Here is a 26,834-nt window from a genome sequence, read left to right on the forward strand (position 1 = left end):
GCGGAGGAGAGGGCTGGGCGGTTAGGTCCAGAGCCGGGCTGCGGGGGCTGAGTGAGCCCGTCCACGCGGGGCAAACTCTGCCGAGCAGGGGTCCCTCCTGCAGGGACAGAACTGGGCACATGAGGGGCATCCTGTGTCCGGGGTCCTGAGCGGGGCGGAGGGGTCAGCTTTCCTGCCTCAGGCTCTGTGTGCCAGCGGCTGCCTGAGGGAGGAAAGGATAAGAGGACAGGGCCTCTGAAGAGGGTGGGATGCCCTGGTGAGAGAGGAGGGGCAGCAGGCATTGGGAAGCCTCCCTGGGGCACAGGTGACACTCTGGGAAGGGGAAACAGAACGGGTGGGGACAGACTGCAGGCCCTCGAGAGCTATCGGGCCTCAGGAAGAGCGGATGTGGGAGGCCGCAGACCCGGTGTCGGCCGCAGTTGGACCCCAACGTGCAGCCAGGTCCATGCCTCTCTCGGGGCAGGGGTGCGCGGAGGCCCAGGACAGCGGCCCTCTGCTGCCTCTGGACCCCAGCCTTCAGTGGGAGCACGAGGTGGGCCCTCCCAGTCTGCTCGGGGCTGCCCCAGGCCCTCCCCAGGCCCTCCCACTGCAGCTGCCTTGGGTGGAGTTTTGCTTTCTTTTTGGCAGGAAGGAACCTGAGTGGGAATCCCCTGAGCTGCCTGACGACCAGAGTGAGTCACCCCTTTCCAGCCAGCCAGGACCGAGGTGTCACCCGGGCTGAGCGGGCCGTGGGGGCGGGTGGGCCACTTCCCAGTCTGGGCGAGGCTGGGGCGTCCTCTCCCTTTATCAGCTCTGCATGCCTCAGAGGCGTGTCATCAGAATCAAATTTTTTAAAATGTGTGTGTGTGAAAAATCCTTGGAAACAGCAAAGTCAAAGAGCATTTTCCTGCTGAAACCACTGGCAGGTCCTTTAAGATTGGCCCAGCCCTGCAGTGGCTGAGGTCTACAAGTGGCAGCCCGACCAGGAGGCAGGAACGTTGCCAGAGAAATCTCTTCTGGACTCGGGGCCAGGCCGAGGTGGCCACACGGTCCCTGATCTTGGAAGAGCGGGGTCTGACACTTTCTGGGAGCCACCACAGAAGATAGGCAGACAGCTTCCTGATTTCACCCTGAAGGAAGGGGTGGGGAGGGACACTGCTGCTGGTGAACCTCCTCTTTGTAACAAGAACCATTTCCTTCCCAGCTGTGGGTGCGTTCCCAGGACAGCCTTGGCATCCCAGATGCTGGGAGGAACTCAGTTAGTTTCGGGATTTGGACGAAACCTCACCGAACCTGTAAGTTGGCCTGGGGAGGTGCTTGTGGCAAACTCAGCCCCGAAGTTCGTGGAGCCACCGCCTGAGTTCAAACAGAGGCAGGGTGGCCTAGTGGGTGAGTCTGAGGACGTGGTTTGGAAAGGGGCATTCAGACTCCAGACCGAGTAGTGTTGACGCACCATGTCAGCACTTGCGGACCAAGCGCAGAGCCCTTACATCACAACGCTGCAAAGCCTGCCTCTTTTTTGGGTTTGTTTTGTTTTAAAGAATTTATTTATTGGACAGAGAGAGGGAGAGTGCGTGCGCACAAGCAGGTGATGTGGTAGGGAGAGGGAGAAGCAGACTCCCCACCCAACAGAGAGGCAGAGAGCCTGCAGTGGGGCTCCATCCCAGACCCTGGGATCATGACCCGAGCCGAAGGCAGACGCTCAACCACCGAGTCACCAGGGCGCGCGTGTTCTTCCATTCGTTCCCTCCCCAAGTGTTCCCGTTGCTCAGATGATCCCCTCAGAGTGGGGTGCTGAACGTGCCAGGTGACATGGGGTAAAGACTCTCACCTCTCTGAGTTTTCATTTCTCTTCCTGCAAAATGCAGGGAGCAGGGGCGCCTGGGGGGCTCAGTGGGTTAAAGCCTCTGCCTTCTGCTCGGGTCATGATCTCAGGGTCCTGGGTCTCTGCTTAGCAGGGAATCTGCTTCCCCACTCTCTGCCTGCCTCTCTGCCGACCTGTGATCTCCGTCTGTCAAATAAATAAATTAAATCTTTAAAAAGAAACGCAGGGAGCAGCTGCCAACCCCGAGCCCTGGTACGAGCTGAGACGGGATTCTCTTAGGTGCTCAGCAGAACCGTGCGCAGGGGGAGATGGTTTCCTCTGGCAGGTCCAGAGCAGCCTGGCCTCGGGTCACACACGCAGGGGCAGCGACGGGGTCCGCGCTCAGCTCCCTTCCTGTGCCCGCCGCGGTTCTTGGGTCTGCGGGCGCTGGGTCGTGCGTCTTCGGCTTCGATTGGTCAAAAGATTCGCACAAGTAACCCCCCACTTAAAATCACGTTAAAAGGTGCAAATCCGCGGCATTTGAACATTCCCGGCGGGACTTCGGGACAGGGGGACCGCGGTCCGTCCTGCTGCGTACGAGCGCGGGGCTCCGCAGACTCTCCGCACGCCTAACGCCCGCTGGGGCCTGTGCTGGGCCACGCTCCGGGGAGGGGCAGGCGCTGCCGCGGCGCCCACGAGCCCGGCTCCCGGGAGCGGAGGCGCCCACCAGGGCTGCCCGCAGGAGGCCCGCCGCCCGCCGCGCGAGGACCCCGCGGAGCCGCCCGCAGCAGCCGAACAACTGCGGGGACCGACCCGGGGCTCAACTTAAGTGCTCCGGTCGCGGCGGCTCCAGCCAATCGGCGCCCGCTGCGGCCTCCGGCGCGCTCCTGATAGGGTCTGGCGTCAGTCCGTCGGGGGGGCGGGCCGAGACGGAGGGCGGGGGCGAGACCTGGCCAATCGGCGCCTGCTGCGGCTCGCTGGGCGCTCCCGGTAGGCCCCTGCGCCCGTCAGTCAGGCTGGCTCGGGGGGCGGGTCCGCAGCGGCGGCGGCGGCTGGGCGGGCGCGCAGTTCCGGGCGCGCGGCGACCGTTGGTGAGTGGCGCTGTGGGGGTCGGGGGTCGCGGGTCGGGGGTCGCGGGTCGCGGGGGCGGCGGGGGCCGGGGCGGCGGGCGCGCGCGGAGCCGGGGAGTCGGGGCCGGCGCGCAGGGTCGCCGCCCCGCGGGCCCGAGGGGGTTTCTCGGAGCTGGGCCGCCCGGAAACCGAAAGTCGGAGCGCGGCCGGCGCAGGAAAGTTCGCGAACGCCCGCGGGCGCCCACGGCGGCTCCGGCCGGGGTGCGCAAGGGGTCGTGGCCCGGGGGCGGCACGCCGCACGCCCCCCGCCGCCTGGCGCGGCTGCCCGGAAGCCGCCGGTGGGCCCGTGCGCCCCCCGCCCCTGACCCGGCCCCCGGCGGGGCTGCTGACCTGTTGCAGGGACCCGGCCCTGCGCTCGCGGGGCGCGCCTGGCCGCCCCGGTTCCCGCCCCCGCGCGCCCTTGCCCTTCTGTGCCCCTCGGGTGCCCCGCCCCCACCGAGCTCCTGCGGGGCCTGGAGGCCCCTCTGGGTCGGTGGCGTGGCCTGGACCCTCGAGCACCCGCGGGCTGGGCGCCGAGCGGGGCGCGGGGGGAGTCGGCGAGCGGCCCGTCCTTCTTCCTTGGGCCGCAGTGCTCCTGAGCGCCGGTGTGTTCGCGCCCCCCGACGGCTCCCCGACGGCACCCGCAGCCCGCGGGGAGCAGGGAGCGCTTGGACCGCGTTCCGAGGTCGTGCGTGTCGTGCTCGTGTCCTGACCGCCCGGCAGCCGGAGGGGGGAACCGGGATGAAGAACACCGGGAGGGAGAGCGAGTACCCTCAGGGCCCTGGGCTGTTAGAGAGCTGTGCGTCCCTGCGGTTCCGGATCACCTGCGACGTCCTGGGGCTCGTCCTGGGACTCCTCCCAGCCCTGGTCCCATCTGTCCCAGCCCTGAGGCATCCTGCTGTCCCTCAGTGCAGGTGGGGTGTCACGTGTGTCGGTGGGAGCCAGGTGAGCGTCCCGAGGTGGGCGGTGAGGACGCGGTGATGGCCTTGGGCCCTGGGGTCCGGATCCTGCCGTGGGCCGACTTGGAGCAGCCTTGGAGCAGCCTGTTCGGGTGTCCATGGCAGTGGAGAGCCCAGGACAGCAGCTCGGGAGAGCTGACGCCCTGCGTGGAGCCCGGCAGCTCACCGGGGGCTGGGGCTGGGTGGGCCGTGGCCTGTGTCCGCTCAGTGGGGGTTTAGGTGGCTGTCTCAACCAGCCTCGTGGTGTTGGCCGGGCAAGTGCAGTGCGGCTTCGCTTCAGCCCTCCGCAAGCCCCAGAGGCCCTCGCTGCTTCTGGCCGTGGCTTCTCCACCCCACGCATCTGGGCAGCCCCTCTCTCTGGGTGCTTGGTTCCCACAATAAAGCCCAGCCCCTGAGGCCCTGGCTCCTGAAGGCATGCACTGGCGCTTAGGGGCTCTGTGCAGGCCTTTTTTTTTTTTTTTTTTTTGTAATGTTTATTTATTTGAGAGAGTGACGGTGTGGAGCGCGGGGGGCAGAAGGAGAGTCTCCAGCAGACTCCCCGCTGTCAGAGCCTGACACAGGGCTCAGTCGATCCGGCAATCCTCAGATCATGACCTGAGTCAAAAGCAAGAGTCCGCATCCCCCCACCCCGGGGCGCTCCTGGTCTAGCCCTTTTGGCTGCAGGTGCTTCCCGACATGCCTAGTCTGCACCATGTATCCTTCTGGTGCCCTGCAGCATCACAAATCTGTGTCCTGTGGCCCCATTGTGCTGTGTGGTCCCAGCCCGCCCCTGCCTCAGTGTCCTCAGCACCAGGCATGGCGCAGGGCAGGAGCCTGTGAAGACGGGTGCGGTGGGAGGGACGGAATGAAGGCTGTGTGTGTGCCTCGCTGCTGCACTGCCCTGCTGGCTCCCTCGTGGGGGGCTCCGAGCGGAGGGGGCTTTCAGCTGGGGGTTCTCTCAAGTGGGTTTTAAACTTCCTGGGGAGGTAAATGCAGGTGCCATTTCATTGGGGACCTGAAGGAGTGGGTTGTAGCTGTGCTTGTAATTTGGGGACTAGAGCACAGGACTCAGCGGTGGTCACTTGTTCCTGGAGAAACCATTGTCTCCAGGAAGATGAAGGCCTTTTCGGCACGTGTTTTGAGAGTCGGATCTGTGGGAAATTCCCGCCCGCCCTCCCACCGGCGTGGTCGGTGCACCAGCAGGACGCCACAGATGTGGAGAGGCGAGGGCCAGCAGGTCTAGAGAAGAAAATCCGGGAAGAGTCACCCGCAGACTGCACGCGTGATGCCAGGAATGGGGAGCGCACCTGTCTTCACTGCGCGCTGGAGTCCAGGCCTGTGCTTGGGGTGCCGTTCTCCGTGCACTGGGCCTGCCCCCTTGTGGAGAGGAGTGAGGACCGCTCTCTCAAGGGCCTGGCCCTTGTGTCCACAGGGAGGACATGTCACGGTGTCACCACAGTCTCCCACCCCTGGACAGAGGGTCTGAGCCCAGGAGGGGCATGTAAGAGGCAGACTCCACAGAAACCGTCAAGGGTCTGCACAGGAACAGGCTTGAGGCCGCATTCCCGGTGGGGACCTGGGGGCAGTGGAGCCCGGGGTCTCGTGACCCGTTGTGGCTTAGGAAGGCGAGTACTCAGCAGGGCTGGGGGTAGGGGGTAGAATAGGGGAGCCTCAGCAGGGCTGGCTCGTGCGGGATCAAGGATTGAGGTGCCCCATTTGGATTGGTGTGGAGGAAAGGCGGGACTAATGGGCAGAGAAGTCCATGGAGGAGCGGCGAGTCTGGGAGACATGGCCTGTGTCCCCGCTCCTGCCCTCCCAGTTCCTACCTGCTGGTGCCTAGCTTGTGTCCTAGAAAAGACCGGCCTGTGCAGTGCGGTTTCCTGACCGCTGAGAGGGAAGGCCTTGTCGATAAAGCCCAGCCCTCGGATGGCAGGGCGCTGGGTGGAACCACGGGGCAGGCCCCTCTGGCTGCCCGGAGGGCCGGTCACGGTGGTGGCGGCCAGGGTCTGGCCGTAGCAGTGTGCTCTGATTCCCGGTGTTTGCGGGGGTGGGGGGTGCTGCGGGATTCACTAACACGCTCACGGTGGGTGGGTGAGAGAGAGCGGTCTCGGAGAATGTGGCTGCAGCAGCTGAGGGGGGTGCTTCTTGGCTGAGGTGGGGGCCCAGCTGTTGAGGGGGGCAGGGGGAAGTGCGGGCACTGACTCCTAGAGGTCAGGGGGTGGGGCAGGGGAGCAGGGCAGTCACCTGGGCCAGGAGGACTGGAGAGTCGCTGCACCATGACCGACGGATCACCCTGTCCCTGCTGAGAGCCCCGGCCTTGAATCACAGACGCTGAGCTTCAGGGTGGCGGTTGCGTGAAGACACGTGAGCACACGCCTGGACCAGAAGCGCCCGCACGGCGTTGGCTCGCGATGCTGATGCTGTAGTAGGAGCAGGAGTTGGCCGTAAAGTTGGTACCAGGCTGCTCTCTGGCAGTACTTGAGCCTGGAAAAAGGTGAACTTCAGTAGAAACTTATAATTTTACACTGGATTTCCAGTCCGGGGCGGGGGGGGGTTTGGGCTCCCCTGCTGATGGGAGCTCTTGAGCACTGCCTCGGCGGGCTTCTCGGCCGGCCTGGGACCTGGGTGCGAGCAGGTGAAGTGGGACGTGGAATCCTGGTGTCGTACAAAATGGAGCTGTCAGTGGGGATGTGAACTTGGAGAGCTGGGTCCCTGGCATTCAGGGTGTCACCGGCTGAGGGTTGAACCCGTGTGTCTGCTGGCGGCATGGTGATGTCCCCCCTTCCTGCCCGGCAGCCAGGCACCCCCGTGTCTCATCTGTTAGGAGTTTGGGTGGCGCCTGGTTGTCGGAAGGAGAGAGCATGTCCTTCGGGGTCGGGGGGGACCTGCACCACTGCCCTGTGCTCATGTCCCAGGCTGGGACGGTGGGGCCAACTGCCCTGTTTCCTCCAGCTCAGCCGGCAGTTTCTCACAGGGACGCCCCTTTCCCTGGGTCCTTGTGCTCCGCACCGAGGCAAGACCTGAGCTTATCCAGGGCTTGGATGCCCCCCTCTCTGGGGGGCTTCTTCCAGGTCAGAACCTGGTTTTCAGGTTGCTCTGCCATTTTCAATATTACGAGACAAGGTCATTTTGGAGAGGATTAGGGATTTATTAGGGACTCAAGAAGGCCCTCTTTGATTCTTTGGGAATAGAAATTCCATCTTTTAAAAAACTTTTTTTGAGGTTGAGGTACATGTGCGACAAAATGTGTGAGCCCTAAGGTAACGGCGAGGTGCGCGCTCACCCATGTGTACGGGCACTTCTGGCGCCCCGAGAGGCTCCCTCTTGCTCCCGTTGGTTGGTGTGGAGGCACTGACCCCCTGAATGGAAAATGGCTGTTTTTCTACTCATGGTCCTTCTGACACCAAATGTGTGGTTCCTGGGACCCCATCCGTGGGCTCAGTGGTTTCTGGAGTGGCTCAGGAAACTCCCGCAAACACGGATTCCAGGAAATCGTAGATGGGAGAGACGCACAGGGTGAGGTATGGGGCGGGGACACGAGCTTCCATGCTCTCCAGCACACCGCCTCTCAGCACCGTGACCGTCCCCAGCCCAGGAGCTCTGAGCCTCACTCTTCAGGGCATTCTGGGGGCTCTGTCACGAGAGCAGGATTGATTAAATTATTGGTCGTTGGTGATGAGGTCAGGCTCCAGCCCCTCCCCCCTCCCTGGCCTTGGGCGGGGGTGGGTGTACAAGGGGCTTATGAATAACAGAGAGGCCCCCCTGTCCCTGTGGCTCAGGAAATCCCAGGGGTTTTAGGAGCTTTGTGCCAGGAACAGGGAAGAGGAGGGAGTATCTGGCACGTTACAGCCCCTTGCCGCCCAAGGGGATTGCCTCCCGGCTTCTGCTGTCCCAGGGTCAAGCTTTGGGTAGCTGGAACGTTCTGGAAGTACTGTTTTGTGTCTGGTAGAAATGCTCTTTTTTTTTTTTTTTTTTAAAGATTTTATTTATTTACTTGACAGAGATCACAAGCAGGCAGAGAGGCAGGCAGAGAGAGGGGGAAGCAGGCTCCCCACTGACCAGAGACCCAGGACCCTGAGATCATGACCTGAGCCGAAAGCAGAGGCTTTAACCCACTGGGCCCCCCAGGTGCCCCTAGAAATGCCCTTTTAACAAAACACAAATCTGTTCGTTGTAGGAACTTCGTGCATTCGTGTCTGAAGCCTGATTTGGGGGAACGAGTGAGTGTGAAATCCAGGACAGGCGGAGTCGGAGGGCTTGTTCCCGCCTTCCCGAAAGTCACTGCTAATGGGCGTGGTTCATAGCCGACTTCCCCGGAAGAGGATTTGGAAGCTTGACGGGACCAGTAGGGTGTTGGGGCTCTAGGTTGGGGTGCTGCTGACTCCTGCACGCAGTCGCTGGCTGGCCTGCCCCCCGCCCGGGCGCCTGTGTCCGTGTGGCGGCCACACTGCTCATCCAGGGAGGCCCCCAGGCCTGCGTCATTTCAGATGGGTGGGTGTGGGCAGACCACCTAGACGTTCTGAGGTTCAGGGTCAGAGACAGGGAAGTCTTCTTCTGGGGCTGAGGCAAGCATCGCAGCACAGCAGCGGGACTTAACGTGGTGACGGCCTTCAAAGTGTTACTTTTTCTTTTTTTTAATTTGTTTGTCAGGGGGAGCCGCAGGCAGAGGGAGAGCAGGGAGCCTGATGTGGGACTCGATTCCAGGACCCTGGGATCGTGACCTGAGCCGAAGGCAGACGCCTAACCCACTGAGCCACCCAGGCACCCCTCAAAGTGTCACATTTTGGAACAACGCTTTTGAGTTTTCATGATGTGTTTCATTGCAGTTCTCAAAAGTTCAGATGTGTTTACGAATGAGATTTGAACAACACGTTTAGGGACGGAAGCTGGGAACCCTGCAGGCACAGCATGGGCGGTGCTGGGACCCCGGGCCAGTGCGAGGTGTGGCCGGGCTCCTCGGGCTCTCCAGGGCCACTTCTCCACGTTCAGAGCAGAAGCACAGAGCGCCACCGTGTCTGCCAGCTGTGACCACTGAGCAGGCCGTGTTGGTGAGGTCATGGAGGCCTGGCTGCGTGTCATGGCCTTTTACCTTCCTCATCACTCAGAAAGGAGGCCATTCGTGTGGTTCTTCTAGAGCTCACGGGAGTCCTTTGATGGATTAGTGCAGTGAGTTCAGTTGGCCAGAAAGCGGGGCCCGGCTTCCAGCAGATGGAACGCCCGCGACTCCCGGGCGCTGAGGGAGGCGGCTCCGTGCAGTTTTAAAGAGAGGAAAGCGTCACCGTAGCCCTTGTACCCTGTCACGATGGGGTTTGTTTCTCTCTTACTTTTTCCCGTCCGTGTGAAACACGCTTGTGAGGGTGGAGTCCTTCTTGTGCGTTCTGTTTCACTTAACGAGTTGGACGTGAAACAGGCGTGAAGCGTGTCTCGTTGCTGTGGTTGGCGTTACTTAAAGGTAAAAGTCTCCGTCTCACGTAGTCCATAGAGCAGTGACTTTCAGATCATTGATGGGTCGTGAAATTGGTTTCATAGCGTGCCCCGAAGAACGGCGGGACGCGCAGGGTGTCTCCCCTGAGAGTAAGCGCACGTGGACAAATCCTTTGCTCGGTCAGTGCTTGTCCTGCAAACGTGGCCTTGAAGACTGCGGGCTGAGGACGTCCTCCCACCTCGGTCGCCCTGGCCAGCACCGTGCATGCGCCCGTGAGCTCTCAGGCTCTTGGGTTAGCTTTTCCACCAGAGGGCCTTTTGATGGTACCTTCGAGTGCCTACGCGTCTGTGTCCTGACGGCTGGAGAGAATGACATCCCCTAGTCGTCAAAGGGACTGACGGATGGTGTGGGGGCCCAGACACGCCCACACGTGCTGACGGCGTGTGACGACCAGCGAGAGGGGCTCTTGCTGTCCTGCTGAGCGGCCGTGGGCACCACCCCCCACCCCCGTCTGTCCAGTGGTTGGAGGAGTAATGGCGGGTTATAGAGCTAGAACCTGTGTGTTCTGGCTTGCCAGCCCGGGCAGGCCTGACAGATCCAGAAGCCTTCATTGGAAGGGGGTTTGCCTAGTAGACGGGAGACAGGGACACACTGTCGCTGCTTCCTGTGCTGTCCGGACGGCTCAGGACAACGAAGACAGACTTACAGGCGTAGGCAAGAGGCCTATCCTTTCAGAACATTCTAGTTTGAAAGTTGTCGTGCTCCCCTTGCACATGCGGGAGAAGACACAGGGGTGTGTGTCCAGGGGCATTTGGGGAAGGAAGCTGTTTGGAGCGTTGGCGGCGGGGCTGGGCAGCTCGGAGTGAACACTGATTCATGCTCGGGTTGCTGGGTCCTTGTCCTTTTCTCGGGGTTGGTGGGGCCAGTTGATTTTGAAATACTGGACGCTGAACAGTGTGTTCCGTGCAAGGGCTCAGAAGGCCGTGGAAGCCTGTCCCCTGTCCAGCTCGTGCGTCCTGGTTGCCTTGCCCCAGTGGCCTTGCCAAGGCCTGGGGGATAGCAAAGGGCAGCTCCCAAATGAGAGGGACCCTGGTGACGGTGGCTGGAGAGCAGAGCAGTGGTGCCAGGCGGGCTGCATGCCTCCTCTCGGGGGTGACATTGGAGAGGCCGACGTCTAGAGTGGCCGCCTCCTGGCTGCTGCCTCGGACCGAGCACGGGCAGGTCAGGATTTCCTGCCGGCTGACTGTCGGAAGTTTGGGCTAGTGAGGAAGGCACAGGCATCAAGGACTGAGGATGGCCGGTGTTGGCGGGAAGGTGGCATCTGGTGTGCGCTCTGCCCATGGGTCACAGCAGAGTGGGCCGGGTGACCTTGAGGGCGGCCGGTGGGTGTGGAGGCTCCGGGTGGGCGTGCTGAGCCTCGGCCTTGTGTGCGTCGGTTGGGCTGGCGGCTCCCGGTTCCTCCAGAGTGCTGGGTGCCGCTCCTCCGCCCTCCACCGCCATTCAGCCCAGACCCCTCACTGCCGGGCAGGGGCTGTGGCCCCGCAGTTGGGGCCCGTCTGAGGACCCCCCCCCCCCCCCCCCGTGACCTGCTCTCTGTTCTTCCACAGGGCGCGGCGGTGCGCGGCTCTCATGGCTGCAGCCGGCGCGACCCCTCCCGGCTCCCTAGACCTGCTGCAGCCCGGCTTCTCCAAGACCCTCCTGGGGACCAAGCCGGAGGACAAGTACCTGTGCTCGGCCTGCAGGAACGTGCTGCGCAGGCCTTTCCAGGCACAGTGCGGCCACCGCTACTGCTCCTCCTGTCTGACCAGCATCCTCAGGTACGGCAGGCGATGCCCGCACGTGTGCTCCGGGGCTGTCCCTGAGGGCAGAGGCGCGGGCTCGCGGCAGCGTGAAGTCCAGAGCCGGGGAGGCGGGGCTGCACGGTGTCTGGGCACTGTGGCCGCGGGGAGTGACATACACACCGTTCCGGCCACCTCCTGTGGGTCACGTGGGCGCAGGACCGCTCACTGGCCCGCGACTGTCTCGGGCGTTTGCACGGGGTGCGCCGCTCCAGGGGATGGACACGTACGCAGGAGCCCCCGGCGGCCGCTCCAAGTGGCCCGTGGGCGCCGAGAGCCCCTGTGTCTGCAGGGGAGGCGGTCTCGTGGTGGGAGGGTGCGGGTCATCCCCCAGCTCAGAGATCTTCAGCGCGGAGCCCGCGTGCAAGCTCACGAGGGGCGAGGGCCGGGCCAGAAGGCCAGGGCGCAGCGGGGACTGGCGCTTGGCCCGAGGCGCCCGCGCCCTCCGCGTCCGGTGTGACGGCCGGCCTTCCCCTTTCCTCGCTAGCTCCGGGCCTCAGAACTGCGCCGCCTGCGTTCACGAGGGCATATATGAGGAAGGCGTCTCTATTTTGGAAAGCGGTTCGGTAAGTGAAAAGTCTTCAAGCAAAAAACGAACAGAAAACGTTCTGGTGTTTTTCTAACACCCCCGAGGGCCGCGTGGTGCCGGAACCGCTGGGATGCGGCCCTCCCAGCCACGGTCACGTCCAGAGCTGGGAGCGGCCGCGCCAGAGGCGTCTCGGGCCTGGGCCTCGGTCTGGGAGCCTCACGGTCTCGGGGGCGGGGTCAGCGGCGGGCAGCTGCGAGGAGGAGGCCTGACCCTCCGAATGCTTTCCTCAGGCTTTCCCAGACAACGCTGCGCGCAGGGAGGTGGAGAGCCTGCCGGCTGTCTGTCCCAGTGACGGCTGCACCTGGAAGGGGACCCTTAAAGAGTATGAGGTGGGTGCCCCCTGCGCCGGCACGGCCTCCGAGCCCGAACCCCGCCCCCAGAGCAGTCGTGCGGAGCCTGCACAGGGAGCCCGTGGCTGCTCGCCGTCCAAACGCGGGGACACACGGGGGTCGTGCCTCGGGGCAAGATTTTTGTGGCTGGGCCCAGTTGTCCGCTCGGCAGGATGCCATGGCGGGGTGGCCGCGAGGGGACAGCGTGTGGCAGATGTCGTGCTGGCTCTGAGGGCACCATGGCCACATCTCCCGGAACGTGCAGGAAAGGAGCTTTTTTGCTTGGTGGGATCTTTCTGGGTGTTTTCAGACAAGGGCTTTCTTACTTAGAATCGCGTGGACGTTGGGAGTGGCAGGAGGATCCTGCATGTTCGGTCTGTGGCCGCAGAGAGGCCCTGGCCAGTGACAGGGCAGGGCTGGCTTGCGTCCCCGTGTCGGCGTGCGTGGCAGCTGGAGGGCAGACCGCCGCAGCCGCCGTGGCTCGCTCGTGTGGCTGTCGCTGCTTTGTAACTAGCGCGGCTCTGATGGGCGCCCGTACGCAGACGGCATGGTAGCCCGGTGTCCTTCGCCTGAGGAGGAGACACACTGTATTTGGTCCATCCGCACCATGGACCACTATCCAGCCACACAGAGGAAGGAGGGAAACCCTAACATGGGTGGACTCAGAGGCCATTGTGCTCAGCGACGTGAGCCCGTCTTAAAGGGCTAGTCCTGTGGGAGCCGCTCCTGCGAGGGCCCCAGAGCAGTGACACCCAGAGAGGCAGGAGGGGATGGGGCGGCCACCAGGGCGGGAGGCCAAGAGTCGTGGAGAGTGGCGGGTTGGCCTCTCGCTGTGGGCAGCCCTGTTGGCAAGGCTGGATGGGCTGTTGGTTTGGAACCCTGGCTCGCCAAAGCTCAGGCACGCTCCTGCCCCAGGCCCTGGGATAGCCCCTGTCATAGGGTGGACACTGGGCACTGTCGTGATGGTGGTGGAGGGCCCGTTAGGGCTGGAAGTGGGACCTGAGCTCCTAGCGGGCTTCTCCCTTCCTGCTCCTGGCCTGTGTGCCGAAATTCCCTTGTTTTCTTTTGTTCTAAAGATTTTATTTATTTATTTGACAGAGATCACAGGTAGGGGGAGAGGCAGGCAGAGAGAGAGAGGAGGAAGCAGGTTCCCTGCTGAGCAGAGAGCCCGATGCCGGACTTGATCCCAGGACCCTGGGACCATGATCTGAGCCAAAGGCAGAGGCTTTAACCCACTGAGCCCCCCCAGGTGCCTCTTCCCTTGTTCCCTTGACCAGTCAGACTCCCTGGTCTCCGGGCTGTAAGCTGTGTGTTTCCAGAAGAGCAGCTTGGCCGTGTCTAGGGAGGAAGCTCTGGTGGGGCAGGCTAAGATATGCACTTTCCATCCGGCGGGCACCTGGGTCTTAGAAGTGGAGCAGCTCTGGGCCCCCCACGCCCTATCTGGTGCCTCCCAGACTCCCAGGCCTGAGACCCAGAGGCCCCCGGGCTGTGCCATGCAGGCAGAGGTTCTGCTCAGCAGAAGAGGCAGCTCCGACTGCCTGGGGGTGTCCAGAGAGGAGGCCGTGGGTCTGTGGGTCTCTCCTGGGAGGGTGGAGAGCCTGAGCAGGCTCTGGGGCTTGGGTGGGTATAGGAGGCTCTGTGGGGCGTAGGGAGTAGGCACGGGAGATGTGCTGCCTTCTGCAGGGACCCAGAGACGCCTTGGGCACAGGTGGAATCACCCCCACCTTCCAGTCTGAGAGGCTGGTTTCTGCTGCCTCCAGGCCCATAGTGCAGGCGGGTGGTGGCTTCGTGGGCCTTGGGCCAGGGACCGCAGCCAGCCTGTGGGCTCGGCCACGGCCCTGCAGGCATGTAGGCTGGAAAGTCCCTGGCTGGCCCGGAGAGCCCCGGAAAGTCCCTGAGAGGGTGGGTTTGGTCATGTGGGAGGGCGGGCGCTGCTCTGGGACACTAGGCCTGGTCCTTTGGTAAAACCTGTCCTTGGCTGTGAACGTCACAGGCCTGAGCGAGATCAAGGCCTCCGTGCACACCCGCCCTCCACTCCGAGCCAACCTGGCTGCCCTTAGCGGAGCTCAAACTCGTGGTGGCATTGTGAAATGCTGGTGCCGCGGCTGAGCTGTTCGGAAATTCCTGGTTAGCCTTTGAGATTTTCCTTTGCAGCAATGTCTGATGTTTTCTAAGAAGGCAGTGACTTAAACCTCCAGTTCGGGTCAGAGGCGTTTGCACAGCACCTGCCAAGTGCCAAAGGTGGCCCCGAGTGGGCGCGGGCCTGTGGTGGCGGCGCAGGAGGGCCTGGCCGGGCGGGGAAAGGCTCTCTGCAGAAGCGCCAGAGAGGGACACAGGTCACCGGAGGCCACAGTTGAAAGGCGAGGCCGGGGCAGGCGTGCTCCGTCCCCCAACACGTCCCAGCGAATTCTGAGGCAGCACAGCGCTGCTCGCGGAGACAGCTGGAATTCTGCTTGAATAAATACCGATTCCTCCAGAGTGTGCATCTCTCTGATCCCGCGAGGGCGGGGCGCCCCGCGCCTGCTCCGAGGCGGTCCTGGGGTGACAGGCGTGCAGGTGTCTGAGGTCGGACCCGCTGTGGATGGCAGTCAGCAGAGGGCTGTGCCCCCTTGCCCGTCTCGCTGGTGCCAGCTCGCTCTGTGCTGCCTCGGGGGCCCCCCCGCAGCGATCCCCAGGTGTCCCGCCGTGTGGTCAGCGTCCTTAACTAACTCCGAGCAGCCCGTCTGCGGGTACCGTATTCCGTCTCGTGAGCCGTGATCACTTCTGGGACTCCTCCCGGGTGCGTTGTGACTGTTACGAGGTCGGCGTAGCCCAGACGCTGCCTACCGTTGGGTCACGGGGTCCTGCATGGTGTCCGTCTGCCGCAGCCCTGGGGATCCTGGGGGTTCGGCGAAGGTGGGCTCTGCTGCAGTGCAGGTGGGTTGCGGGGGCCAGGCCACGTCAGCAGGGAGTGGCAGGGAGCCGGGCTGCGGTGACAGCGTGGGGCTGGCCCTCTGCTGGGCCGTCGTGCGGCGTGTGGTGTCCTGGCCGGCCAGCCTGGTGTGCGGCCTTCCTACAGCATGGCAGCCTGTGCGGTGCCCGGTTGGGCCGCGGTGGCTAACAGGGAGGCCTGCTGGGAGTGTGGCGTTGGGTCTGGACTGTGTCCCCGTGGGCGGGTAGTGGGCCCCACCAGACATGTCCTTGGAGTTCACCCGTGGCTTCTGCTCCCTCTGGAAGTGCTGGGCTTTTGCCTCAACAGCCAAGCCTGTGGCACAGGTTGGAGACACGGCCAGCATGTTCCCCGCCCGGGAACAGCACATCTGAGGCCCTCCCTGCTGCTTTCGAATGCGCCACGACCAAGCTTGCGGGGGAAGCCCTGAAGACCCAGTTCCTCTGGAGGGCATCGCGCCCCATGGCTGCCCCAGCCCAGAGCTCTGTGCAGATGCTGAGCCCACGGTGGACGGCTTCCTCCTGCTCTGGACCAGTCCAGAACTTTCCTCTCACGGTGACCTCGCCTCCTTCCCTAGCAGGCTCCTCGTCATCCCCAGTGTGCCCTAGTGTGTCCTGCCTAAAACTTCTTACGTGGTGCTGAGTGAGGTCATCCCGGCACAGAAGGACCAATTCTGTGTGTGAGTGGAAACTCGCTGGAGGACGGAGGCTTCGGACCCACAGACGCGGGGGGTCGGGGGCCGGGTGGGGCCGGGCACAGGGTTCAGTGGGACAGAGTCCAGCGTGAGACGATGACCTTGTTCTGCGGACAGATGGAGGGGATAGTGCCCCATAGTGTGAATGTGTTTGGCGCCCTTAAAAGCAGTTAAGATGGTCAACTTTATGTCCTGTATGGTTTACCACGATAGAAACACTTGACAGCAAACAAACCTGGAGCTCCCCGTTCCTCTGCCCTGTGCCCCTCTGCCGTTCCCCGTCCTGGCAGACTTGCCACGGACCTGCAGGCTGTGTGGGACCGTGGGCTCCGGGTCCTGCAGGGCCGGCCTGGGACAGGCTTCGGGTCCTTGCCGCTGCCCTTCCCTACCTTTGGCACCGAGCCCCGTCCCACAGTGTCCTGCTCACGCTCAGGAAAGCTGGCAGCTGAGGTTCAGCCGGGTTCCCGCGCCCGCCCGCGTGTTTCTGTGGCTCCAGAGGGGCAGCGCCTGCCCGCCCTCCTCCCTCCACCTCCGCCGCACCTCCCCGCACGTTCCTCCCAGGTGCAGGCGGCTGGAGGGCCCCAGGCTGGGCCCGGCCTCCCTTGGTCACCACACACCCTCCCCGTCCATGCCGCCTGTGTGGGCTGTCAGAGAGGGACTTGGCACGAGTTCGGGGCTCCCGGTCCTTCTCTGCTCAGTCTGGCTGCGTGGCCTGTCCTCCCAGCACATAGACTCCCGTCACTCCTGGGCCTTTTGTCCACTTAGAACCGGCCCTGCTCTAGGCCCTCCGCCTGGGGCCTGGGCTCTGCCACCCTGTGGAGTGCCCTCCCTCTGTCCCTGCTCTCTGTACCCCACGCCGTCTCTGCCCTCAGTGGCCCCTCTCGCTATCTGGACAGTGGTCCTCTTGTCCCCGAGTGTCACTCCGGAGCATCCCCAGGGAGGAATGTTGTGGGGTATCACGTGGGCAGGGTGTCAACAGCTAGACTTGAGTCCTCCTCGCCTCTGACCTGGAGCACAGGTCCTGCAGCGGATGAGATTGGGGCACGCGGGGCGGCACCCCTCATCTGGCACTTGTGGGGTCGGCGCAGGTCCCACTGGCCCTCAGCAGAGTGGCCGTCTCCGTACGCACATGGGGCCCGGTGACGGCGGCCTGTAGTGTCCCCTGTGCACCCTGTTGACACTTTGCTGCCTTTGTTGCCAGAGCTGCCATGAAGGACGCTGCCCGTTCACGTTGACCGAGTGCCCGGCGTGCAAAGGCCTGGTCCGCCTTGGGGAGAAGGAGCGTCACTCAGAGCACGAGTGCCCGGAGAGAAGCCTCAGCTGCCGGCACTGCCGGGCACCCTGCTGCTGGGCGGACATGAAGGTGAGGGTGCCTGGCCCCGTGGGGCCGTCACCACACCGCTGAGCCGCGCCCTCTGCCGCTGTGGCCAGTTTGGCGCTTCGGCTGCGTGCCCCCGGCTCTTCCCTCCCAGCCAGAGGTAGAAGGTTCTGGGTGGGGACCTGGGTTGGGGATGAAGGCAGAGCTGACGTGCTTTAAAAAGCTGTTTTAGCGTAGCAGGTGCACACACACAGCGGCAGTGCAAGGCCCACGCCGCCCTCACCCACCCGTGTCCGTGTCCGCACGTGCCAGGCCGTGTCGGGATCCCCACGCTTACCCCGTGGGTCCCAGGCTTTGTGTCATTCTCTCTCAAAATTCTTGAGTCTCTGGAGACCTGTGCGCATTGCTCTCATTTCTGGGTCTTACTGGCGACTCCCTGCCGTCCCTGCCTCACTCGGTGCCCACGTTTAGTGACGTCTGTGGCATCTGTTCCCTCACTGCTTCTCGATGACGTGTCTACAAGGTCTTTTCATCTGTAATGGCGCTCTGGGGGTGTCTTTCTTGTCTTTTCCGCCTATTTGTTGAAACAACGGGGCTGCAGGGTTGGCCGATGGCGTCCCCAAGGGTCCCCTGCTGTGTTCCTCAGTCCCCTCGTCTGGAGCCATCTGTGTGGAGGCCTCCTGAGGGCCAGACTGCATTGGGGCGCCGTGGGGGGCCTCCCGGAGGCGTTCCCGCCCCTTGCAGGGCCGTGGCCCGTCCTGCTGGCCTTGCTCCTCGGGGCCAGAGAGGCCACTAGCCCCCTCTGTGGCCCGGTTTCGGGTGACCGGCAGCACTGTCCCCCCGAGTCACCACTGGTGGCTTGTCCTTCCCGTGGTGCCCTGGAGCTGCCAGATGAGGAGGCGGCTCTGACCTCCGGTGCTTCTGAGCGCCTGCAGGACCCACCCTGTTGGGGGTCTCAGGAGCTGCTGCCCCAGAGTGAGACCACGAGATGGCACGGGTGACCTCACGCGCGCTCTGGCCCCTGACTGCTGTCTTTCAGGCGCATCACGAAGTCTGTCCCAAGTTCCCCTTGACTTGCGACGGCTGCGGCAAGAAGAAGATCTCACGGGAGAAAGTAAGCGGCTTCCCGGGACCGGGGCGGGGGGGGTGCGTTCGTGCCCGTGGTGTGGGGCTCTGACCCGGCCCCGAGGGGGAAGTGTCGGCTTGTGGTGAGAGCGTTGGGTCACCTGTGGGCCGCTGTGTTGTCACGCGGAGGTGGAAGTGACCCAGCCTGAGAGAGGACACGCGCCTGGGACCCTGGCCCAGAGCCTCCCCCGGAGCCGCTTTCCGTCTAGGTCTAGAATACCTCAGTGGCCGGGGCGGGGACTCTGCTTTTGCTTGTTCTGTTTTGTTTTGTTTTTGTTTTTGTTTTTTTTAAGATTTTATTTATTTATTTGTCAGGAGAGAGGAGCAAGAGCGAGCACAGGCAGGCAGAGAGGCAGGCAGAGGCAGAGGGAGAAGCAGGTTCCCTGGAAGCAAGGAGCCCGATGTGGGGCTTGATCCCAGGACGCTGGGATCACGACCTGAGCCGAAGGCAGACGCTTAACCCACTGACCCCCCACGCGCCCCTGCTTGTTTTTAATCTCATTTACTTGAGAGAGAGCGTGAGCGCGGGGCAGGGCGGGGTGAGGGGCAGAGGCAGGGGGACAAGCAGACTCCACGCTGAGCAGGGAGTACGACGTGGGGCCTGAGCTCAGGACCCCAAAGTCATGACCCGAGCTGAAACCCAGAGCCACCGAGCCACGCCGGAGCCCCTCGCTGCTCTGTTCTAAGAGAGGCCACGTTGTGGGCTTGGACGGGCTGTGGCGGTTACGATTCCCGCCCGATTCCGGGTCCGCGCCCGCCCTGCCGCAGGGGCATCTTGGTACCTGCTGATCTCGGCCCGGGGGCGCGCTGGTGCTGTCGCCCGGACGCAGCCCCTGCGCTGCGCACACCAGCAGTGACGGTGTGCTGGCGGCCGGCCTCCGGCTCCTCTGGCGCTCGCGGGCCCCGCGGTCAGGCTCCCGGGGGTGCGCCGCCGTCCGTCTCTCCGCTTACCAGTCTCTGAGATTGCGGTCGCGTACGTGGGTAAAACGGTAGCGTGGGTCCCGAGTGAGAACCAGGGCAAGTGTGCTGGCAGGTCAGAGCCCAGGTCCCGGCCCCAGCAGCGGGTGGGGTGACGCCCTGCGACAGCTCAGAAAGACCGTCCCGGGGGTTTCTGTTTGTGGTTCTCAAATCACGAATTCATCGGGCCTTTTGGTTAGGCTCACCTGCATTTCTCCTACTGGGGACTGGGACCCCTGGGGATGCCTGCCCGTCTCCTGCAGTGGGGACAGAATCTTAGTTCTTTTATCTGTTTCCAGAACTCCGTCGGGTAGCTTGGATCGCAGTACCTTGTCCTTTTACTTAGTTTGGTGTTTTGTCTGTTTCCATTTGGCATTCGGAGCCCTGATTGTCATTCTAGGCCCCCAGAGGATGGAGGCAGACAGACCATTCTTAAGGAGTCCCATGGCTGCCCCTTGGCCTTGCCCACCTCAGAGAGCTGCATCCACCCCCGTCTTGGCCGGCTGCTGGCTCCGTGGCCGGCACACAAGCAGTCGCTCTCTTTCTGGGTTCTCCCGTCTGTTCTGCTGGGCAGTGTGGTCGTGCACCAGCGCCACGCTGGGTCAGTGGTGGGAGTCTCAGCGCTGGTCAGGCCGTCCCTCCCTTCTCCCAAGGCCCCGGGCCTCAGACAGCACGCGGCGCTGAGGCCTGAGTGCAGGACCGGGCCGCTGCGGGTGCTCTGACGCTGGCCATGGTGCAGATCCTCAGGCTGCACACTCCCCTCCGCACACCTCCCTCTGTTGACGCCCGCAAGCTGCACGTGTGCGTGTGTGTGCGTGCGTGTGCGCGTGTGCCCGTGTGTGCCTTCGGCTCTCCGACTGGGCTGTCAGTTTGTTCGGTATGAGACTGAAGAGGCCAGGCAGGGAGGGGAAAGGAAAGGCACTCACGGCGTCCTTCCTTCTAGTTCCAGGACCATGTCAGGGCGTGCGGCAAGTGCCGGGCCCCGTGCAGGTTCCATGTCGTCGGCTGCCCTGAGTTGGTGAGTCCCACTGGCCATGGGTCCGCTGGGGCCAGGCCTGCGGCAACTCCCTGTATCCCAAAAGGGGACCCCGCGGAAGCGCCCTGCGCGTGCTCTTCCCCAACGCAGTCCTTGCTCGGCCTCCGGCCTGGCCTCCTGGTCTCCCTCCCACCTCCCCTGCTGCCTCCTCGGCCCTCAGCTGTCCCGGCCTCCGCTCGGGCTCTGCTCCGTCCACTTGTCCTCGTGCTCTCTCAGGGCCCTACCTCTGACCACCTCCCTTTGCTGAAACTGCCCCGGGCTTTGTACCTCCCTGATACCTCGTGGGCATCTCAGGCCTCAGCTGCACTCTGGGGCCCCCCACCCCAACCCTCCCAACCTGCCCAAAATGACCAGTTTGTGTCACCCACTGGTGCCAGCCAAAGCCCAGCAGTCATTGTGGGCCTTCCCCTTGTCTCCTGCGCCTTGTCCGGTCCACCCGGGGAGGTCCATGCTTCCTGCAGACAGGTCCGGGACCCCACCTGCCTCCCCTGTCTCGGTGGCCTGTGTGACCCTGGTGGGTCACTGGCCTGGCTGTCCTGGCGCACATTCCCACCCCAGGACCGTGACCCGTCGGCGTCTGTGCCGCTCGTTCAGGCTTCTGCATGGCCTCTACCTTTCCCCGACTGCTGTGTCCCCGGGTGGGAGGTGCAGCCCCGGCTCTTGGAGGGCCTGGGGCACGGCTGGCGTGCTGCTGCCCGCAGACCCCCTGGCAGGCCTTCTGTGGCGGTAGTCGCAGGGCTGCTGTCATCTGGAGCCTGGATACCTGGTCTCAGGTGTGGCCCACAAGAACGGCCCCTCCCACCGTTCTTTGCGTTTGGCGATGTGGTACAGGTGGTGGTCCCCCCCGTGGGCGCTGCTGGCGGCCTGCTTGTGGGCCCAGAGTGCGCCAGCTGCAGGCTTTCTAGCCAGTGGAGCCAAACGCACCCCGAGGCTGAAGGCGGTGTTGGGCTCGTTGCTCTGACCCTGACCTCAAGCCCCCAGCCCCGTGTTATGCACGTGCTGCCCCCACGCCCACCCGTAGACCGCCAGGGGACCGCGTGTCCCAGCGCCACTTGGGACGTGCTCTCTGGGCACCGTGTCTAGTGGACTGTGTTTGTTGCTTTCTACTTTTGATGTCTTGAGAGCGTCTAACGTTTTCATTTTTATTATTTAAAAATATTTTATTTATTTATTTGACAGAGAGAGAGAGAGACAGCAAGAGCAGGAACACAAGCAGAGGGGGTGGGAGAGGGAGAGGCAGACTCCCCGCTAAGCAGGGAGCCTGATGTGGGGCTCAGTCCCAGGACCCTGGGATCGTGACCTGAGCCAAAGGCAGACACTTATTGACGGAGCCATCCAGGCACCCCTATTTTTATTTTTTAAAAGATTGATTTGAGAGAGAGCCACATGCAGGCCTGTGCCAGTGGGGAGGGGCCAAGGGAGAGAGAGACTGTCAAGCAGACTCCGAGTTGAGCGCAGAGCCCGACTCAGGACTTGATCTCACAACCCTGAGATTGGACCTGAGCCGAAACTAGGAGTCAGGCCTTAACCAACTGAGCCACCCAGACGCCCCTGAGAGTGTGTAACATTTTAAAATTTGGGAACATCTGGGTGACTTAGTTGGTGAAGCCTCTGCCTTCGGCTCAGGTCATGATCTCAGGGTCCTGGGATGGAGCCCCACATCGGGCTCTCTGCTCAGCGGGGAGTCTCGTTCTCCTTCTGTGCTTTCTCTTCCTCCCTCTCTCTCTTTTTTTTTTCTCTCAAATAAATAAAAATTTAAAAAATTAAAAAAAAATTTTTTTTTTTTTTTAAGATTTCATCTATTTATTTGACAGAGAGAGATCACAAGGAGGCAGAGAGGCAGGCAGAGAGAGGGGGAAGCAGGCTCCCCGCTGAGCAAAGAGCCCGATGCGGGGCTCGATCCCAGGACCCCAGGATCATGACCTGAGCTGAAGGCAGAGGCTTAACCCACTGAGCCCCCACAGGTGCCCCTAAAAAAATTTTTTTTCATTTGTTGTGAAGTTTAGGAGAAACTCAGAAGCGTGTGATAAAGAATATTGACGACTTGGGGAAAGGTTAGCTTTACAGGTCTCCTCTCTGCTCGGGCAACGTCTTACACGCGTGTGCTCCTCCCTGTTACGTTGAATACTAGCAGAGAAGTTACTAGGACGGTCTGTGTTTTGGAAGGTAGCGACTCCAGGTAGCGACAGGTGACATGCAGGCAGGTGAATGATGGGGAGGTGTCCCCGCCCTGCCTCACCTTGTAGCCTGTCCGCGGGGCTCTGGGTCAGGGCTGAGCCCCCCGCTTCCGTCTGCAGGTGGAGAGCGAGAAGCAGCAGCAACATGAGGCCCACTGGCTCCGGGAGCACTTGGCCATGCTGCTGGGCGGCCTCCTGGAGGCCAAGCCCTTCTCTGGGGCAGGGGGCCACTTCCTGAGCCAGAGCGAGGTGGGGGGCTGGGAAGCCAGCACGCTGCACCCCGAGGCGGGGCTCCCCAAGGCTGCAGAGCTGCAGCAGCGGTGCGAGGCCCTGGAGAGGAAGACCGCCACCTTTGAGAACATCGTCTGCGTCCTGAACCGAGAGGTGGAGAGGGTGGCCATGACTGCCGAGGCCTGTGGCCGGCAGCACCGGCTGGACCAGGACAGGATCGAGGCCCTGAGTAACAAGGTGTGGGCCCGGGGTGCTCAGGGCTAGTCCGGGCGGGTCCGGGGCATCACGGCACCTGAGCTGGGATTTCAAGGACGGCACCTTGGTTTCTAGCACAGCGTTCTTTCTGCTTCTGCCTCCTCTGTTTGTGAGCCCTGCTCACTTGACAGGCCTGATGTGGGCGTCCTAGCGGTCACTCCGAGGCAGCCTTGTCTCTCTGGCCTGGGGGGGTAGAGGTGGCCGCAGGGAACAGGCCTCGCAGTTGCTGTGGGCGCTGTGAGCATGTTTCCTGCACTGAGCTCTTGACCTTGGGCATAGGTGGGGTTGGGTGTCTTGTGGGGACGGAGCTCACTTGAGACAAGCTGAGTCCAGTGAAACCTCAGGGGCCGCTGGGGGATGCCGTGCTGCCCGAAGCTGGTGGAGAGGTGGGTGTGGGGCACTTCCACAGGCACTCCCCGTGAAGGTGGCCTCGGAGGCGCGCTGGATGGAGGCCCACGGCCCCGCCCGCTGGCGCCCGAGAAGCCACACGCCCTCACAGGCCCCTGGGCCCCCCAGGTACAGCAGCTGGAGAGGAGTATCAGTCTGAAGGACCTGGCGATGGCGGAGCTGGAGCAGAAGGTCCATGAGATGGAGGCGACCACCTTCGACGGCGTGTTCATCTGGAAGATCTCTGACTTCGCCAGGAAGCGGCAGGAGGCCGTGGCCGGCCGCACGCCTGCCATCTTCTCCCCAGGTGCTGGTCTGGAATCTGCCCCCAGAGCTGCTGCTGTCTGAGAGGCCGGTGCCTCCCCGAGAGGGTGAGGGGGCTGGGGGGCTGCCTGCGGAGGGCTCCCCGCACCTGCCGCGCCTCCGCTGGGTCTTCAAGGATGGAGCCACGAGCAGGTGCTGGGAGCAGGGGCTTCTGCTCTGCCCCGGCCGCAGGCACTCCGCAGCCCTTCCTGGGTCCGCCATGCCCCTACCTGCCCAGGCCCCCTGCATAGATCTGACCCCCTCCGACGGAGAGAGCCGCACGCGCCCGTGACTCCCGCGGCGCCTTTGGAGCTGCGGGCTTAGCGTGTAGGTCCCTCTCCTGCGGGCGGCCTGGGGTGGGACGGGGAGCGCGGCCCGTAGGCAGGGGCGCTGTGTGGTCCTGCCGCATCTCCTCGGCCCGTCCCGGACGGAGCACATGCTCTGGCTTCCAGGGGGTGGGGGAGGCAGGCTGTCTGTCCGGCACCATCCTCTGGGCTCTGGACTCTGGCGGGCCCCTCCTTGCTAGCGCGTTCCCAGAGGAGCAGGAGCACCCCTGCCAACAGGAATCTCTTCTGAACCAAGCTCTGACAGAAGTGGGCCGAGGGCGGGGGGTCAGGTGTGTGCCCCGGCTGGACCCCCCTTCCCCCGCAGCTGGAGCAGGGCCGGGTCCAGCTCCTGGAGGTGGGAGCAGGAAGGCAGGGAGGTCGGCTAGTGGGAGTCTCCGGGCACCTTGCTGGGTGTTGGCCGTGTCCTCTCTAACTTGTCCCAGGTGCTACCCACTGTTGCCCCCTCCAGGCCGGGCTCAGGTTGGACCAGCGCCGAGCTTCACGGCTAGTTCACGTGTGGCCGTGCTGGGCTCGCATTTGGGGTTCTTAGAAAGGTTTTCCCTAATTAGTTGTTTTTGCTTTGGGGCACTCGTGTCCACGAGGAGCTAAGCGTACGTAGTCGGAGGACGGGTACGTGCCCCCAGACCTGGGCATTTTCTCCGTGTGTGGGTTTCTTGGGGAGCCCTCGGCGTGGGGTCATGGGCGCCGTCTCCCCGCAGCCTTCTACACGAGCAGGTACGGCTACAAGATGTGTCTGCGCATCTACTTGAACGGAGACGGCACCGGGCGCGGGACACACCTGTCGCTCTTCTTTGTGGTGATGAAGGGCCCCCACGACGCGCTCCTGCGCTGGCCCTTCAACCAGAAGGTGCGTGAGGCTGTCCCAGCGGCTGTCCCAGGGGCCCTGAGGGCAGTGAGGTAGTCACCCCTCGGGGCTAGTGGTTAAAGACGCTGCCTTGGAGTCGGTCCCCGAGGACGGGTACGGCAGGAGGCCCACGTCTTTGGGGGTTATGGACTCTCTGAGACCCGGAGTCGGCTCCTGGTGGAGGGATTGAAGGTGCCAGCGCCATCATCCTTTTCCTCCACTGCACTGGGCTGGCCCTGTGGGCTTCCTGGTGGAGGCGGCGGCACAGGGCAGCTGTGGCTCCTGACGGACAAGGACTGTCCCTTCGGGAGGGCAGTGGGTGCTCTGAGAGCTCTTCCATATGAGAGCCTCTGTCACGTGACTGCGAGTTGGCGAGGCGCCAGCCAGCACGGCTCTGCAGTGTCCCTTGTGGCCTCAGACCCTGGGGCCCGAGGGATGGAAAGTGCCAGAATGGGCACCAATCACCCAGACAGGGAGCTGGGGCTGGGTGGGGCGTGACTCAGGGTGTCGTCCCTGTGTGGCCACTCTCTTCCAGGTCACCTTAATGCTGCTCGACCAGAACAACCGGGAGCACGTGATTGATGCCTTTAGACCCGATGTGACCTCGTCCTCTTTCCAGAGGCCAGTCAGTGACATGAACATTGCCAGTGGCTGCCCCCTTTTCTGCCCTGTCTCCAAGATGGAGGCCAAGAACTCCTACGTGCGCGATGATGCCATCTTTATCAAAGCCATCGTGGACCTGACGGGGCTCTAGCTGCCTCTCCCCAGGGTCGGGTCGGGGGTCAGGAACCGCGGGGCTGGCGGCTCAGTGAGGGAGCCACCACGCAGGGCCTGAGCCTCGTGGTGGGTGGGCACCTGCTGTGTTCACATCCCACTGGGAAGGGGCCGCCCTGGGAGAGGCTGCTCCGCTCAGGCCCCGTGGAGTGGGCTGCAGGCCTGCCAGGAGCTGGCGGCGGGCCGGCCGTGCGGGCGCTCGGGGCAGGGGGAGCCGAAGGGCAAGGGGAGCCGGCACCGTGTCCCGCCCTTAGGCCTGGAGAGAAGGGACATTCTCAGGCCTGGCCACTACTCTGAGGAGGGGTCCTGCTGTGCAGGCCTGGCCAGGCCAGCGGGCAGGGAGGGCACGCCCGTGTCCTCGGGGCATCCTTTCCGCTGCCCTGTGGTGAGTGTGGGGTGTGCACTCGGCCCTGCGAGGAGATAGGATGGGTCGGCTGCCTCGTTGGGCTGCGGAGAAGTCGTTATTAAACTGTTAAATCTCTGGTGCGTGGTGTCCGTCTGCCTCTGGCCTCGGTGGTGGTCACCTCGGGTGTCCTGGCCCTCTGCCCTCCTGTGGCCCCTCCCCACAAGTCACCAAGTCCCTGAGAGATTACATGGCGTCCGACACAACGCTCATTCCCGCACACCTTGCTGAAGCCGACTCTTCTCTTTCCTGGCACGTTCTTTGCTGGCTCCTCTCCCCTCAGGCCTCCCCAGGGGTGCCTCGGGAGCAGGTGCCCGTGTGTCCCCACCCATCCACGCAGGGACCTCTAGCGCTGGAAGAGCAGCTTCTTTTGCGTTTGCCTCCCCTGAACCGGACTTGTCCCGATGCCAGGCATTTTCTCCTCCTGGCGCCCTGAGCGCAGGCCTGAACCTCCACGGGACCCGGGTCAGGGCCTCTGCCCTGTGCAGTGTGGGACCGGGGCAGACTCGGGGTCCTGGCCGGTGGCCGTCTGCACTGTGTACTGGGGACCCCTCGTTTGTTCTCGGGACTGCCTGTTCCAGAGGGCCCAGTCGCGGGCAGCCCGGGCGTCTTTGTGGAGAGCCCACGACACATGCGACCTCGCCTGACCCGACTCACTTCTCTATGTCGAGAGTTAAAGTGACAGAAAAGCGCTGAGGAGAAAGAAGGGAGCCTCCCCCAGGACGCGTGCCGTCGTGCGCAGAGACACGGCAGGAAGGTGAAGTCCTGCCCGGCCCTTCCCTCCCAGCTCTCCCGGGCACCGTCCTCATGAGTTTCTGTCCCGCGTCCCCACAAACGAGACCACAGTGTCCTCGCAGAGAGCTGGCCCGGGTTGGCAGCCCCCGCCCATCGTCACCATCCCCCCACGCCGCCCCCGTCGGGCCCCTGGCCTGGGAGCACGGAGGCCTGCTGGGCCACGGAGCCCAGAGACGCGCCCGCCCGCCCTTGGCCGCCTGTCTCCTGGGTTGTCGGTCTTGGTTTCCCCTGTCGGCAGGACCGGTCCG

At 63.4% G+C, this 26,834-nt stretch overlaps 1 protein-coding gene across 8 annotated transcripts; it reads left to right on the plus strand.

Moving 5' to 3' along the window:
* The first annotated feature begins 928 nt into the window (after window positions 1–928).
* On the plus strand, window positions 929–25,872 carry TRAF2 (TNF receptor associated factor 2). 8 transcript variants are annotated; one of them, XM_047699564.1, is made up of 11 exons: window positions 929–1,082; window positions 10,863–11,072; window positions 11,581–11,659; window positions 11,913–12,011; window positions 16,836–16,997; window positions 17,992–18,066; window positions 19,978–20,052; window positions 22,368–22,715; window positions 23,250–23,427; window positions 24,469–24,617; window positions 25,150–25,872. In XM_047699564.1, exons 2-11 carry the CDS (start codon window positions 10,885–10,887, stop codon window positions 25,366–25,368), a joined length of 1,572 nt encoding a protein of 523 aa, XP_047555520.1. In that variant the 5' UTR covers window positions 929–1,082; window positions 10,863–10,884; the 3' UTR covers window positions 25,369–25,872. The 8 variants fall into 8 exon arrangements, with proteins under 8 accessions (XP_047555520.1, XP_047555521.1, XP_047555516.1 ...); XM_047699565.1 differs by lacking the exon at window positions 929–1,082 and adding an exon at window positions 2,802–2,874; XM_047699557.1 differs by lacking the exon at window positions 929–1,082 and adding an exon at window positions 4,427–5,455.
* Window positions 25,873–26,834: the final 962 nt, after the last annotated feature.

This window comes from Lutra lutra, chromosome 13, assembly GCF_902655055.1.
Source record: "Lutra lutra chromosome 13, mLutLut1.2, whole genome shotgun sequence".
Lineage (NCBI taxonomy): Eukaryota > Metazoa > Chordata > Mammalia > Carnivora > Mustelidae > Lutra > Lutra lutra.